Genomic DNA, 15,861 nt, shown 5'->3' on the forward strand with positions numbered 1-15,861 from the left:
ACACCAAGTATAGTGGTGAAGAAAGGTTTATATAGAGCAGATACAAGGTGATTAGGAATTGATACATCCTCTGAAATCTCAAGAAATATTCCCTCTGGTGTGTATTTAATATTATATATATATATATATAAAATAGGTATATTATAGTTTAATATTAGAGTTAAACTATAATATATAGTTTAATATTATATTTAATATTATAGTTCCATTTGCAAAGTAGATCTCTCCCTAATAAATTTGTAGATATAGTATCACAGAGCAGGAAGAGATGTTTTTCAATCAACGACCCAGTTATAGTTAAGGGCTGGGAGATAGGGACAAATCTGTGAGTTATTTGAAATACTTACACTTTTTTTCTATGTGTAAGAGGTTGAGCAAAGATGGCAGGATTTAATGTAGAAAGATTAGTGTTGTTGGAAGATATTTTCTATTTATCCCAAAATCTCTTCTAGTTTCATCTTCTATTTGTTTGCATGATTAAATTATGATCCAATCAACTTTTATTAGAAATGTATCAGGTATGGCTTTTAGGAGACTTTGACTTATTTTTTCTGGCCTTTTTCTGGCCCTAAGGTTTTTTTGTGGAAAGAGGGATCCTGAGGTCCCTCTCCAGGCTGATACTGCTTTTGTCATCTAGGATTTAGCATCTGAGGTTCTCATCAAATGCATACAAGTTGATATAGGTCAGGAAACTCTGGGTCATGTACACCCAAAGAATTACAAATTCTTCTATGAATCTTTGCTAGTCTTGTTTGGGTTTAGGTAAATCTTTCATTATAACTCTTAATTCATCTTGGATCCAAAGATTAAATTCTACAGTCGCCTGCATACCTGACTTACGGGAGGAATAGACTATTGTAGGCAACTAGCATTTGGAGGTTTTAGAGAGTTGTTGGGAAAAGAAGGGCGGACAAGAGGAAGAAGGAGGAGGTGCAGAAGGAGGAACATTAGAGGGATAAGGGGGAAGTGGGAGAACTGGCCACAGGAAGGCAACTGGAGGACTAAGAGGGGGAGGACTTACTATGGAAATGAATCCAGATTACTGGTTAAGCTTGCCAAATTTCTCATTGGCCTTGGCCAAAGAATATTTTAGTGAGGCAATTTTTGAACATGATTTCATTTGAAGGTCTCTGCAAACCACTCAAAAAATGGGGCCCATTGGATCTGAGAAATCTTTATTCTCTTTCTTTTTTAAAGCACCTGTCGAATAAACAATTTTGGTTGAGGCCAGTGTTCCACAGAGTGGCCATTGAAGGTCCAGGTCATCTTTGGTGAAGTTTCGCAATTTGAAACATAGGTGCAAGAATTAGAATTGTAGGGGCACCTGGGTGGCACAGCGGTTAAGCATCTGTCTTCGGCTCAGGGCATGATCCCGGCGTTATGGGATCAAGCCCCACATCAGGCTCTTCTGCTATGAGCCTGCTTCTTCCTCTCCCACTCCCCCTGCTTGTGTTCCCTCTCTCGCTGGCTGTCTCTATCTCTGTCAAATAAATAAATAAAATCTAAAAAAAAAAGAATTAGAATTGTAATGAGTGGACATATAAAAAGTCGGAGCTTCTCCAAAAGGAAGAGAAAAATTAGACTTAGCCGAGGCTGTAAGAGCTGGCAGATGAAAGTGATGCTTGTGCACTTTGAGTCTCGAGACCCCAACTTGAAAGTAGCTGCCCCCAAATGTAGACCCAACAATCTACACCTGCGGGCAAGTGGAAAACCAGAGAGAATGTTCTCTGTGGATTAAAGCCAAACTCTAAGGACAGAACAATTACAACAAAGGATAGCCTAGTTTTATAGGTGATCCAAAGCAAAGTTTATCCAAAAGAATGCTGGTCCGGTGTTCTACTCTGTGACAAACAATACTCTTGGACAATATAACACAAAATAGAAGCAGAAAAAAAAGAAAAAAAGGGATGAGAAAGAACGGCCGGACTCCACCAAAGATGCCAAACAAATGGGAACCAATAACAAAACCCAGGTATCAATCTGAGCTGAGATAGCCAAAGAACACAAAAGCAAAGAAAGCAGAGCTCAGACATGGTACTCACTGACCATGTCAACACATACCCAACACTGCAAGCTGGAAGGCACAGGGGGCCTTGGTGCATATCGCACCGGGTTAAAGGTTGGAATCCATGATGACAATATCTCGTTGGAACCTTCAGGAAAACTATGGAAATCAGAAAGACCACTCAAATGAAAACAGATTATTTATTCACTGCTTGCTATAGCAAACCACCATCACCTGTGCTTGGCCAAGACTCAAAGGCAGGCAGGGGACTGGGAAGACTTTATAATGAAATAAAGGCAAGGTTTCAGAAATACTCTGATTGTATCTTGGTGGCATAGAGAAGCTGCAAGTAGGCTAACTAGAAGTGGGGCATTTTTATGGTTTGCAGAGCATATTTGGCTTTCTCTGATTGATCTTGAGTTGGGAGCAGAGGCAAAAATTGGGGAAGTTGGCAGTCACTGACCAAGTCCTAATTGTTCTGGGCCATTTGCTACAAAGATTGTGGTTTGGCTTCCTAGACCGGTTGCTGTGGAGTTTGGTGTCAGATGTCTATTATCATATACGGTCTAGGTATCGTCTGTTCATATATTCGGCCTGTCACAGTGGAAGCTTGGCATTGGAGATATTCTACAAACCCGATTAATGGACCATATTTAACTTTTTAGCTGTTGAACTAGGAGTCATACAATAGCAATATTTGGTCATACAACATTTTAAACTTTCTAATACAATTTCAAATACATTCTTCTCCCCTTCTTATCCTTTCAGCGACCTTGTAATCCTGGGACATTAATTACCCAAGGTCATTCAATGGAATGAAGATTAGATCATACTATAATTTGTAATACATAATTCAAATTGGTATATATGTCATCTATAACGGCTTTAAAATAAATATTTTGGGTTCTTTGCTAAGATAACAGATCTGTTCTAATAGCTTCTAATTTCAGAGCTTAAAGATAGGGTCATAATTCCTTCAAATACTTACAAAGCTGTCATGTGGAAGAAGGATTAAGTTTATTCCTATGGCTCCAGAGGGCAGAACCCATGCCAGTGAGTAGAAGAGAAGCAGATTTCAATTTAGAATGTGAAATATTGTTCTAATAATGAGACACTTTCCCCCAAAAGAAGGAGTTACCTTGTGAAAAATTCAGTTCCTCATCTCTTGTGGTGCTAAGTAAGACACCATGGCCCTTTAGCTGTAGAGACCAGGCCAGCTAAGCTCAAAGGACTTGATAAACTTCAAGTTTATGAAATTTTGTTAAATTATAAAAAGAGGCATAGACATTTTAAATACAGCAGTTTAACGTCATTCAAACTCTGGATGAAATTACTATAATTCTCAAAACAATGAGCTGCACTTTAAACTTTACCCCCAGACTCCTCTTTGAATTATTATTTTTGTCCTTATGCCCATACATTTTCAAGAACATGTTTTTAAAAGTGAAAATTGTCCTAATAAGGACTCTCTAACTCGATCTTCCATCAGCATTGTTTTCTGATTGCACAGTTATAAAACATTATACCAAATATGTTGAATTCATTTGTGATATTTTGATAATTATAGGAATACAATGAGGTTAAAAAAAAAAAAGAACCTTGGGTGCCTGGGTGGGTCAGTCAGTAAGCCTGGAACTCTTGACTTTGGCTCAGGGTCACGATCTCAGGAGCATGAGATCCAGACCTGAGTGGGGCTCCGGGCTGGCTGTGGAGCCTACTTGAGATTCTCTGTCTCCCTCACCGGCTGCCCTTCCCCCACTCTTGCTCTCTCTAAAATCAATCAATCAATCAAACCCTCCCTTTGAATGGTAAATGCTAGGATTTTAATCTGTAACTTAACTCTTTGAACACGATCTTTTCTTCCTCGGGATTCTCTTTAAATGTTCCTTCAGATTGAATGCAATTGTATTACTTTCTAGTATACAAATGACTTGACGCTGAAATCAAACAGTGCGTTCATTCTCTTCTGCACCTCACCTGTGACTGTTTGATGTTCCGCAAGGACTTCCAGGGATCCTCTTCCCCCCTCACCCGTTATCTGCCCCTTCAACTGTTTAAATCAAATCCCCTAAGTTTTGCCAGAAGGATATTTCCTTTTAATGATGGGCTGTGGTTTCTCTCTTTTGAAAAACGGTTCAGAAACCCAGGGATTCTCCCAGAATCTAAGAAGTCATTGCAAAGGTAAAGTAGGCAAGAAGTTGGGGCGGAAAGGAACCCCTTGCAGAAATCCAGTCTCTCTGAGACGTCCTTGACAACTTCCGGGACCAGATTTCAGGAGTGTGGGAAATTGTCTTTTTACCCTATCTATTCATTGTTTTTATGACTGTACATATTTAATAGGTACACAAACAGCGAGGGAGAGAGAAAGCGATAATGGGAGGCTCTCCCGGGGAATGGAAGATGATAAGGAAATAAAACAGGTGTCAGGGAAGGGGTTCTGTTAGAGAAGGGAGAACTGAGAGTTAATAACCATCATTCAAACGGGCAGGAGTTCTCTGCAGGTAGCAGACAGGAAAAGCGAACTCGTGCACCCTCTTTGGGGACAGGCTCTGTTGCTTTCTATTTCTTCGCTTGCAGTCAGGGTGCACGTTTACTTGAAACAGACTGCATTTCCTGCTTCGTGGCTGGTCAGGTTGACTCTTTAAGACTAGTGAATATTTCTTTTTTAATGTCTGTAATGCCTTTTCAAATTTATTTTTTATTATTTTTTTTTTTTGAGATTGAGTAGGGAAGAGATCTGTTGAAATTCTGGCTGGGTAAGTGGGGGATTATCAGAAATGAGAAAAGGGGAAGGAAACAGACTTGGAAGCCGGAGAGCAAAGCAGCAGCCCCAGGCCCGGGTACCCTCCGCCGCCGCTACCCCTGGCCGGCGACCTCCCGCGGAGACCCCAGGCGGCCGCATCAATATTTGATCGGCCCTTCGCTCGCGGGTTGCCGGCACTCGCCGGCGGGGCTCGCCAGACATCGCCCGCGTTGCGCTGAAGCCGGCGCCCAGGCCCGCAGGGGCTTTGGAAGGACCCGTTCTTCGCTCGCCCCCTCGCCAGGGAGGCTCTGCTTGGTGGCAGGGGCGCGGCGCCCACCATGCGGGACTGCCCGCGGCTCGCGCTGCTTTGCGCTCTGCTACCCTGGCTCTTGCGGGCGGCGGCTCCCCGGCGACCCGCGCCACCCCTCCCGGTCCGCGACCCCCGCGACCCCGCTAGGGGCGCCGATTTCGATCGAGTCTACAGCGGGGTGGTGAGCCTCAGCACCGAGAACATCTACTCCTTCAACTACACCAGCCAGCCTGGCCAGGTAAGACACTCGCTCTCCTCGCTCGACTCCCAGGAACTTGCCAGATCTCAGAGCCCCGTCGCTGCTTTGGGTCCCCTGGGAATTGACCTCGGGAGTCCTCAGAGACCAGAGGATCCCCGTTCCCTTTCCCCTTCAAAGCCATCACTGCCCTGCCCCGGCTCCCGCACCCTCCCGCAACCGTCCTCGGGGACAACTCCGGTTCCTCTCGCACCTTCCCTGGCCTGGTCCCCTGGCATTTCGGGGCTTTGCAGAGGCGCAGGTTGTCCGCACCTTCTGTGGCTCCTGGCCCCCTGCTATGCCTTTCTCTAGGAAACTCAATATTTCTAGGGTTGCGGAGGGAAAGGACCGCACCTCTGTTCCTAATCCTCTGCGGAGAAGGAACCTCATTTCATTTGGATGATTCTGCCAGACCCTTCTATTCCACAGCGCATGGGGAGGGAGAGCTGCTCAGAATCTAAAATAGGGATGTGTGAGAATGGACGCATGCTGCAGAGCCTCTGTGTGTTCAATAGTCACTTCCCGCGATTCTGTACTACTGTCACACGTATGCACTTCAGGGAAGCCACAAGACCTGGCCACAGATGTTGGAACTGCAGCCATCAGCTGATCTGTGGAGGTTTGATGTTAAGTAAGGGTGGATAATTGTGTGAAAGTTCTAGACCTATTTCTGACAAATGGAGGTGAAACAAGGGGAGGAAATGACTGCTCCAGCAACTATTCCTTTGACACATATACTCTGATTATATAATGTAGAAAAAATGTATAGTTAGGTTTCCCCTCTAATATGGTACCCTCTGGGGCACGGACAAAGGAGAAGACTCCCCAGTGTACCTGCCTCTGGAACTTCTTCCCATATGAACATGTGTGGGTGTCCCTTACTATGCCAGCATTCCCTACTCCCTCAGGAGATTCCAGAACCAGATGACTTGGATACCACAATATGCCTCCCTCTCTAACTCTCACTGAGAATCGGAACTCAGAAACCTGGTAGCTTGGAGTAGTATTGAGCAGGATGGACCAATGTGCCCACCATCATTCCCAGATATCTCCCAGCTCTGTGTATTGAGCAAGTTCCCCATCACCAGTCTGGCACCAAAGGTGCTGTCACCATGGCAGCATAGCCCTCACCCTGGCCTGTCCCCTGCTGACCTTCAGGTTGTATGTCCTGAAGTGAGCAGCGTGACCATGTGCAGAGCCATTCTATTGGGGACAAGTGGGAGGGACAGTTTTTATCCCCCCAGTCCCATGTCACTCATCTCTTCCTGTCCAGCATGCACTATGGACCAGCTGACATGGCACATGAGTTGTGTTCCTAGCCCTGTAATTTGCTCAGAATGAGTAAATCTGAAAAATTCCATGACTTTTGGGGTGTACTGTCAGTTTCCCCCTAAATCATCAGTAAGGAAACTCAGATGGTATGTGCAAAGTAAGTTCTGACATCAGGCTTTATTTAGTATTTCTTGCACTTCTGCTTAGAAATAGATTGACTGTTTTTTAACTGTTGCTTGGCCTTTCTGCCCTTAGTATTTGGTGAGTTTCTCTGCCACAGCACAGGTGTGCTGTTTGCAGCTGGATCACCTGCTTGACTTTCCTAGAAAAGTGTGAGATATTGAGGACAGGGGCAGAGCCATGTTCATCTCCATGTTCCAGTACCTATCACAGTGCTTGGCACATAAGAGGTTTAACTAATTTTTTTGAAAAGTGAAAAAGTGAAGAAAGATTTAAGTAGATGATAAACAAAAACTAAATAAAACTAAATAAAATAAAATACATACTTTTGGGGGCACCTAAAAACTGGCTCAGCCAGTTAAGCATCCAACTCTTGATTTCAGCTCAAGTCATGATCTCAGGGTCCTGGGATCGAGCCCGGGGTCAGGCCCCATGCTCGGCATGAAGTCTACTTGGGATTCTGTCTCTCCCTCTGCCCCTCCCTGTCCCTCCTCTAAAATAAAAAACTAAATCTTAATATATATATATATCTCTCTATATATATATATTAATAGGTTGAAAGTGCGAGATCATTCCAGATAAAAATAACATTTTTAACAATTGTTATGAAATTATGCCCTTTCCATTTTGCCTGTCTACATGTTTAAATACCTTTTATTTTATGAAACAATGGTGAAAATTAATTTTTAAAATATCTTTGCATAATACAATAAAAAGTTGACAACCCCAGCAGTCCCTAAAATTTCACTAGTCTGAGAAGTACAGTTGGGAACCATGGGACTGGCAGATAACTCAAGTATTTTAATTATTTTAATACTGGTATGAACCAGATGTCCTCAACTCTCACAGCTTTTGAGACCTCTCTTTAGTATGCAAATAAGACAGTAGAAACCTCAACTCTCTTACTTTGGGAAATTACCCCCTCTCCCTCCAGCTGGTATTGCCATTAATTTCTCCAGAGATGGCATTTTTCTGATCTATCCATCCAAACCATTACTCTCGTTTCTCCTGACGGCCTCCTCTCTTCTTGGTCCTGTTTGCCCCATGTGGGATATTAGCAGCCCCATCTTCCCATAACATGATACCATGCTTTTGGATATAGCAGAATTTTCCTGAAGGTTTGGACTAACATAGGGAATTGCAGAGCAGCACAGGATAGGTGATAGATTAAAGCAGAAATCTAGGCAACACTGTCGTAACAACTTACTAGCTATTCCCCAACAGGGGAAATTTCAAGATGGTGGCACTACTTTTTAGGCCTTGGTTTACCACAATGGTATTGGCTCCTCCTCACCCCAAATGCTGGCCTCTCTCCCTGTCGAAATTTTTGTTAATTCATGAGAAGCAGTTTGCCTCCATTGCAGATCCCAAACTCACTGAAAGGCTCTGCTAAATAAAGAACTATGAACCCAAGAGCAAAAGCTTGGCCGGGACCTTTTTCCTTTAACCTGACCCAAGTGTTGGTCGAGGACTCCTCCCCTGCAGGGGTCATTTCCCACCCATCCCTCTTCAGTGCAACAAAGAATTGGGTTTAGGAAAAAAATATATATATATAATTTTTTGAGTTTTATCTTTTTTCCTTTTCTCTTCAAGCAATTGTTAGGTTTGCCATTATTTTTTCTTCACTTTGGAGGAGAAAAGCTTTTCCCAATTTAGGCTTTGGTGAGAAGAGGAAGCTGCTGTGGGAACCTTTGCCCCTAATCTTTCCTGTCAGCCACTGCATCTCCTGTACCAAATACTGACCAAAGGAACTATTAAGCCAGGCATGTGTCATGCTAATTAGCTGAGGTCAGCATCAGGGAAAGCCTCACATGCCTTCTAGCCAGAGTAATGTAAATATGAAGTTGCCACTTAAAAAAAAAATCACTGAAAGAATAGAGTGACTGCTTTAAAGAAAAAGAGTGAAAATAAGGATCGAAGGTGCAGGTTAGGCAAGATGATGGTTCATTTCACTTCTCTGGAAGGGAAGTACCTGGAGACTTCTCTTCAGGGGACTAGAGTTTCACTGTGGCAAACAGGGTGTTCTATCACTAACAGGGCTGGAAATAAACTAGAAGGAAATCACCTTGTTGAGAAAGTCACCAGGCATATGTTTGACTAGGACAGAGGGCACGAAAGCAGGTTTATTGAGAAATGAGAATACTCTAGTAGAGACAGGTGGTGGCAATAATCAGATGTTTATACTTGAGCTAGATGCTGATAAGAAGCTTTTCAATAATAAATCTAATTTCCAAGCAATAAGAAGTCTTCTCGGAGGCTATCAGTCACAGAATTCATTGTTCACCATAGATCTTTTAACTTGAAATGCTTCCCTGGAAATATTCCTTGTGTGTATTCAACGAAGACATTTATCTTTTAATGACGTATGCTTTTTTTTTTTATGCCCAAGGAACAATCCTTAGCTTTATTCACATCAACCAGTAGTTGTATATCTAGAACTAGTTATACTGCCTCTTGGATCCAAATTCAAAAAGCCTATCCAGTTCTCACGAACAGTGAAACACGTATCAGGACACTCCAGGTGTAACTTCCAACTACACAGTACTGGTTACTTTGAATGAAAAGCTTTGATGTGATAGCCTCAGTTCCCTGGGTCTCGGATGGACTCCCCCTGTGTTCTTTATGTACTGAGGCAGAGAAGCCTTCTCTGCTGGCCTCCCACTTCCTCTTACTGAATTGGACTCGTGCTCGTTTGTGAGGAGGAAATCATCTCTTTAGCACGTTATCTGGTGGAACAGAATACCATAGACTGGGTGGCTTAAAAAACAGACATCACTTCTCACAGTTCTGGAGACTAGGTAGTCCAAGATCCAAGCGTCAGCAGATTTGGCGCCTAGTGTGTAGACAGTGCCTTATGGCCTTACGGCTGTGTCTTCACATGGCCCAGAGAGAGAGAGGGAAGCAAGCTCTCTCCTGTCTCTTCTAAGGGCACTAATCCCATCGCAAGGGCTCCAACCTCATGATCTAATGACCTTCTAAAAGCCTTACCTCCAAATACCGTCACATGGGGGATTAGGCTTCAACATATGAATTTGGGGGCAGAAGGGGACACAAACACTAAGTCCATAGCAGTTACCTCCCACACTTTTCTCTGTGGCTCTGAAAATGCAACATCAAAGTGTCATAAGGATGTTTAGGGGTCCTGTTTTATGGGGAACCCATCTTCTGCCTGCCTAGACCCGATAGTCATGTGCTAAATTATGTAATGGATTCTGTAAGTATGTGCTGTCCAATATGGTAGGCACTGTCCACATGTGACTGTTGCATACTTGAAATGTGGCCAGTCACAAAATGAGATGTACCATAAGTGTAGAATACACACCAGATTTCAAAGATAGTATAAAAAAACAACATGAAATGTGTAATTAATATTTTTATTGATTATATGTTTAAGTGAGAATATCTTGCATATATTAAGTTAAATCAAATATATTAATAAAATTAACTTCACTTGTTTCTTTGTACTTATTAAAGTAGCTACTAGAAAATTTAAAAGAACATATGTGAGTCACATATTTTCCTTGGACAGCACTGCTCCAAATCCTACAAGACTTTAGAGGAGTCATTCATCCCACAGAGAGCTTTGTTGGAGAGAAATGAGGCTTGAAAAGGTCATAACAGATAAAAAGAACTTGGACAGGCAGGAAAAAAGGAGAAAGGCCTTTCAGATATGGGAAAATGTATCTGATTTATTTTTTGACAAGACTACCTCACAAGTGGTTGTATATATTTCTCCCAGGAGGCACATAAAGTCTGGTTGTCTCTTTTTGTGGTGATAGCCACCATTCATCATAATGGCCTAGTTTCATTAGGAACAACAAAGTAATGATATTTTAATTATATCTCTTATTTTTTCATTCATGCACTAGAAAACTCCTTTAATAAGAAACCTCTCCTCATTAAGTATTTGGGCACCTTACGCTACTGTTTTGTAAAACAAACGTGGGATAAAATCTTCGTTCTTTACCTTTATTTACCAATTTTTGAAATAATGAGTTGGTCTCCTAGCAGCCTATGGTAATGATCAATGAAACACATATCTGATGTGTTTTGACCCGTTGCTATTACTAAACTTACGTTCAGATTGTTCATTGGCCAGTGAAAGCCAATTTGAGTTGGATCCGGAATTCTTTTGATAAAATCCAAGTGTTCTCTGACATCTTCCTTGCTTTCTGGCATGAAAAGTTATTCCAGGCTCATCAGATTCTTTTCTTGTCTCCAACATAGAATCAGAAAGCTCAGGTTCGTTTGAGTAACAAATAAAGACCACGGTATGAAACCTAGAGGCCTTTATTGCTGATGGATTGGTAATTTTTTTCTAAATCTTTTCAATGGACAGAGCTAAAGGATAGATGGTATCATGATTTCATACTAGTACTTCCAATTCAAATTCAGAAATACACAGTTTTTACTTAAGCTCATTCATCTTACACATAGATTTCCTTTCTCCTGTGCCCAAAACTCTGGTTCTCAACTCTATCAACTTACTCATTTGCATTAACCCGCAATAGACACACAGCAGTTGTAGATAACAGCATTACCACCAACGATAAGATTACTGGCACCAGTTTAAGATTTATGTTTACAGTTCCTTTTACCTTAGGGCATATTTCACGGTTGATGTTGAGTCACATTACTGTGTTTTAAAGTAAGGTAGTTGTGCAGTGACATTATCCTTTCAGTGCAGTTACCTTATCAACTTGTTAGGTTCATTTGTTTCATTTTACTTTTGAATTTCAGGAATGCTTCTTAATTTTGAAAACTAACAAGTAAGAATCTGTAAAATATTCAAAGAAGTTTAGCTTCTACCCCTGTTCCCTGCTCCTCATCCCCCCTCTTCCTCTGCAGGTAACCAATTAAAATTTATGGCCCAGGGGAGCCTGGGTCGCTTAGTCTGTTAGGCATCCAACTCATGATTTCAGCTCAGGTCATGATCTCAGGGTGGTGAGATGCAGCCCTGGGGCAGGCTCCTCATTGAGCATGGAGCCTACTTAAGATTCTCTCTCCTTCTCCTTGTGCCCCCGTACCCCCGGCTCGTGTTTGTGTGTGTGTGTGTGTGTGTGTGTGTGTACAGATTATGGCCTGTAAATTAAAACAGTTTTTTGCTGTTATTCTTGTTCCAATGGTTTCCTTTGTACTAATGTATTTATATAACACGATTAGCCTCTTCTATTTTTGTCTCTTAGTTCTCTAAGATGAGGAATATTGAAATTAGCTGGTATCTTCTCCATCTCTTTTTTTCAACACTCAAATATAAACTCTAGTTAATGCTTATAAAGAAATTAATGAACTTACTCTACTTTTCATATTTTCTACCCAATCTTGCCCCATTTTTGGCTAGTCGTACATATCTGCATTGACAAAGCATATAGTCATTAAAAGCTAGACTATCTTCCTTATGACACCATTTAGTCTTGGTTGTACAGGTACCTATATATTAAAAGTTCACAACTAGACTTATATTAATGTTCTCCTGTCATTCAATTGTCTAAAGCTTATTCTCTAGGAGGTATCTCCTACAATTCTTTCATGTTCATAACACTTTGTCCGCAGCCTTTGTACTTGCAAGTCTAATTAGCCGAATATAAACCCCTTGGCTTTCAGTTTTTTTCCTTGAATTTTAAGCATATTATTCCTTGGCTTCTGGCAAAAGTGATGATAAAAGGGATTCTTTCCCTTGCAAGTAATTTCATTTTTCTGCCTGGATTCCTGAAAGACTCCTTTCCCTTTTCCTTTGAAATCCAGTAGTTTTACCAGACTGCGTCTAGTAGGTCAGTCTTTCCCAGGTACATGATGTAATCTTGCAATATGTAATTTCAATGATTATTTCTTTAATTCAAGAAATTTTCCTTAGAGTTTTTAACATTCATTTATTCCAATGCTTGATTATCTGCTTTAGGAATTCCCTTTATACTTGTGTTGGCCCTTCTTTATTGTTTCCTTTATCTACCCATTTTTCCAGAATTATTTTTTTATATCCTGCCCAGAATTGAAATTTTTTTTTCTCCTTTTCATCTTCTGTTTTCCTTATGACATTATGGAGCTGTTTTTTTTTATATATATCCCTGTGCTTCTTCCAATTAAATATTCATTTCTGACAGAATTTTAAAATTTATCTCTAATTTTTTCCTGAGTTCTTTCTTCTTTAAAACTTCATTTTCTCCAATCATCTCATTTCTGAACTTTTAAAATTCTGATTTATGGCTTTTTTCATAGTTTTTAAATGTTCATATTTTTAAATTTTGGAATATTAGGCTATACTTTCCATCTGTTTTATAGGTACAGCTTTCTGGCATATGTTCACCATCTGAAATGGTGTTTTCTGCTTCTTATTCTCTTTTACTTACAGTGACTTTGTGTGGGATTCAACTGCAGTCCTCATCTGTCGCTCATCTTTACATTAGGTGAGTTTTTCTTATTTTAGCAGGGAAAGATAGTCCTGAATAGCTTTCCTAGCTTCTCTTATCTTTGTGAAGTGATCATAACATGATTTTCTTTCTGAGAAATTCCATAGGTCCTCTCCCCATTTTATGGAGTCTTCATCTTTCCACTCTAGTAAATTAATTGAACCGAAGGAGGGGGTTATTGGAACTTCTGGTCTATAGCTGGTCAGTCAGGTGACAACCTGGACTTTTTTTTTAAGTTTGTGTATTTATTTATTTGAGTAATCTCTACACCCAACCTGGAGCTTGAACTCACGACCTGGAAATCGAGAGTTGCATGCTTTTCTGACTGAGCCGGCCAGGTGCCCTTAACCTGGACTCTTTGATTGGAATCTGATGGCAAGAAGAAGCGTGGGGGCAGTCTTGTAGAACTGAACCCTTAACCTGTGGGATCTGACACTATCTCTAAGTAGAAAGTGTCAGAATTGAGTTGAATTATGGGACATCCAGCTAATGTCTGAGAATCTCTTGGTGGTGTGGGAAAACACATATTGTAACTGGGGGTGCAGAATTGCACCTCCCCATCACTAGAAAAATAATAATATTTCTGTGGCTTTTAGGGAATCACAAGGAAAGATGACATCATTAGTTATCATCTAGGGCATCTATTGCAACCCTTTATCCAGATCATCTAGAGAGGCAGCTCTGGCTCTAGACCATTTAATAAGTATAGTAATCCTCAGTTTTGAATTTATGGTTAAAAGGATAAGCATATCATTATTTTTTTATTCATGAGAAACTGAAAGCCAGAAAAATGAAACAAATTACATCAGCAATTACTGAGGCTAGATAGAATATCTGAGTGTCTGAATTCAGGTTCATAATTTTATCTATTTCAAATCTTGGGCTGTGGAGTTCTCAGTATATATTTTTTTAAATGTTGGTTTTTGTTAGGGTTTTCTGAAATATGATGAACTTTACATTGTCTCTGGGTGGTGAGATTATGGAGAATTTTAATGGTCTTTTCTGTATTTTCTGAATATTTCAAAAGAAACATATTTTATTCTCCTAAGGAAAGGACAACAAACAACCAAGAGGTTGTGCAGTATTGGGGAAGAACACTGGGTGGGGCTCCAGAAGATGTGTGTTTTTCTCTCTTTAACACCCTGTGTACCTGCAGCAAATCCTATTCCCTCCCTGAGCTTTATTTTCCCCACTGATAAGACTACATTTTTTATCTTTATTCAAGCACATAAGTTCAGTGTTTTTTTTTACAGTGTGTAAGATTGTAATTTTTACAAAATTACACTGTAATTTTTATATGGAATTAAAGAATATTTATACTTGTGTACAACTTTATTTTTTTTTAAGTAAGCTCTATGCCCAGTGTAGGGCTTAAACCCGTGGCCCTGCAATCAAGGGCCACGTACTTTATCAACTGAGCCACCCAAGTGTCCCTAATCTTCTTCTTGACTATAGACAAGTAGAAGAAATATCTTGCCAAAAGGTCATTTGTAAATCCTTGTCTCATAAAGGCAAATAAATGAAAGCTTTAAAATACTGTTTCTGAAAAACTACTCTTTTTTTGTTTTGTTTGTTTTGTTTCTTTTGAGATGCTTCCCATAGGGCTTTTCAGTGCCTGGAAGTGTTTTGTTCTGTTTCATCTTGCTTTGTTCCCACCACCTTTGCCACATGTGCTGAGCTTGTATTCCAACCATCTTGTTTCTCTCTCGTATTCCTTTTGTTTCTACCTGAGTGCCATGGCAATAGGCTTACTATAGTGTCAGGTTTAGTCTTTTGGTTGTTATTTTGTTTTGTTTTGATTTTACTGCTGTGATGCTCCCTTCTGTGGGGATATTTTAAGTATGTGATGCAATATGTAGGGATTTTCACTCATATGTGGAATATAAGAAACAGCGCAGAGGATTATAGGGGAAAGGAGGGAAAACTGAATAGGAAGAAAGCAGAGAGGGAGACAAACCATGAGAAACTCTTGACTCTGGGAAACAAACTGAGGGCTAGAAAGGGGAGGGGGATGGGGAGATGGGGTAACTGGGTGATGGGCAGTAAGGAGGGCACATGATGTGATGAGCGCTGGGTGTTATATGCAACTGATGAATCACTGACCTCTACATCTGAAACTAATGATGTACTACATGTTGGCTAATTGAATTTAAATTTTTTGAAAAGAAAAAAAAAAAAGTAGGGATTTTCAGTCTTCCTTCCTTTCCCTCTTTGGTTTCACCACGTTACCTGAAGTATCTCCTATGTCATTTCTCACTGTTGGCTTGAATCTAAAAGACCAGGGACTTGATACTTGTGGTACTGTGAAACGTCTGTGCTGCAAGAAGATGCCAGTATTTCTTTCTTCCTTTCAAATGGATTCGTATTATTACACGTTGCCATGCAGCACCCAGAGTTTGTTAGCCAGCTCTTCCCACATTGTTTAACTCTGGAGCTAACTGAAGTTCCATGCCAACACACCAAGATGGTGCGTTAATGATTTAAAGGTACATCTAATGAGCTATTCGAATTGGGGCCTCACCATTCTTTCTGCTTATTTGCTAAGGAAAATATCAAATATACCATGGTGTTGCCTGACAGTAAAATCATAGTCTTTCCTTATTTTGCTAAAGAAGAAAAAAATACATTTTTGAATATTGTATATTTTCTTTTTTTGGATATTGTGAAAATGGAAAGTTTGAGGGTTTTTTTTCAGTATATTAGTTGCTA

The 15,861-nt window shown here is 40.6% G+C and overlaps 1 protein-coding gene across 9 annotated transcripts in view; it reads left to right on the forward strand.

Annotated features, from left to right (window-relative positions):
• Positions 1-4,574: 4,574 nt before the first annotated feature.
• Positions 4,575-15,861, forward strand: part of SIDT1 (SID1 transmembrane family member 1) — a 92,853-nt gene continuing 81,566 nt past the window's right edge. For 7 of the 9 annotated variants that reach the window (XR_004624742.1, XR_004624743.1, XR_004624744.1 and 4 more), the window contains exon 1: positions 4,575-5,296. Coding sequence is in view for 5 of the 9 variants with exons in the window: in XM_019804052.2 (XP_019659611.2) it covers positions 5,087-5,296 (210 nt within the window). In the remaining 4 variants the exon portion in view is untranslated. The remainder of the gene's footprint in view (positions 5,297-15,861) is intronic. The other 2 variants (XM_034658640.1, XM_034658646.1) reach the window with 1 other exon arrangement.

Source organism: Ailuropoda melanoleuca, chromosome 1 (assembly GCF_002007445.2).
Source record: "Ailuropoda melanoleuca isolate Jingjing chromosome 1, ASM200744v2, whole genome shotgun sequence".
NCBI lineage: Eukaryota > Metazoa > Chordata > Mammalia > Carnivora > Ursidae > Ailuropoda > Ailuropoda melanoleuca.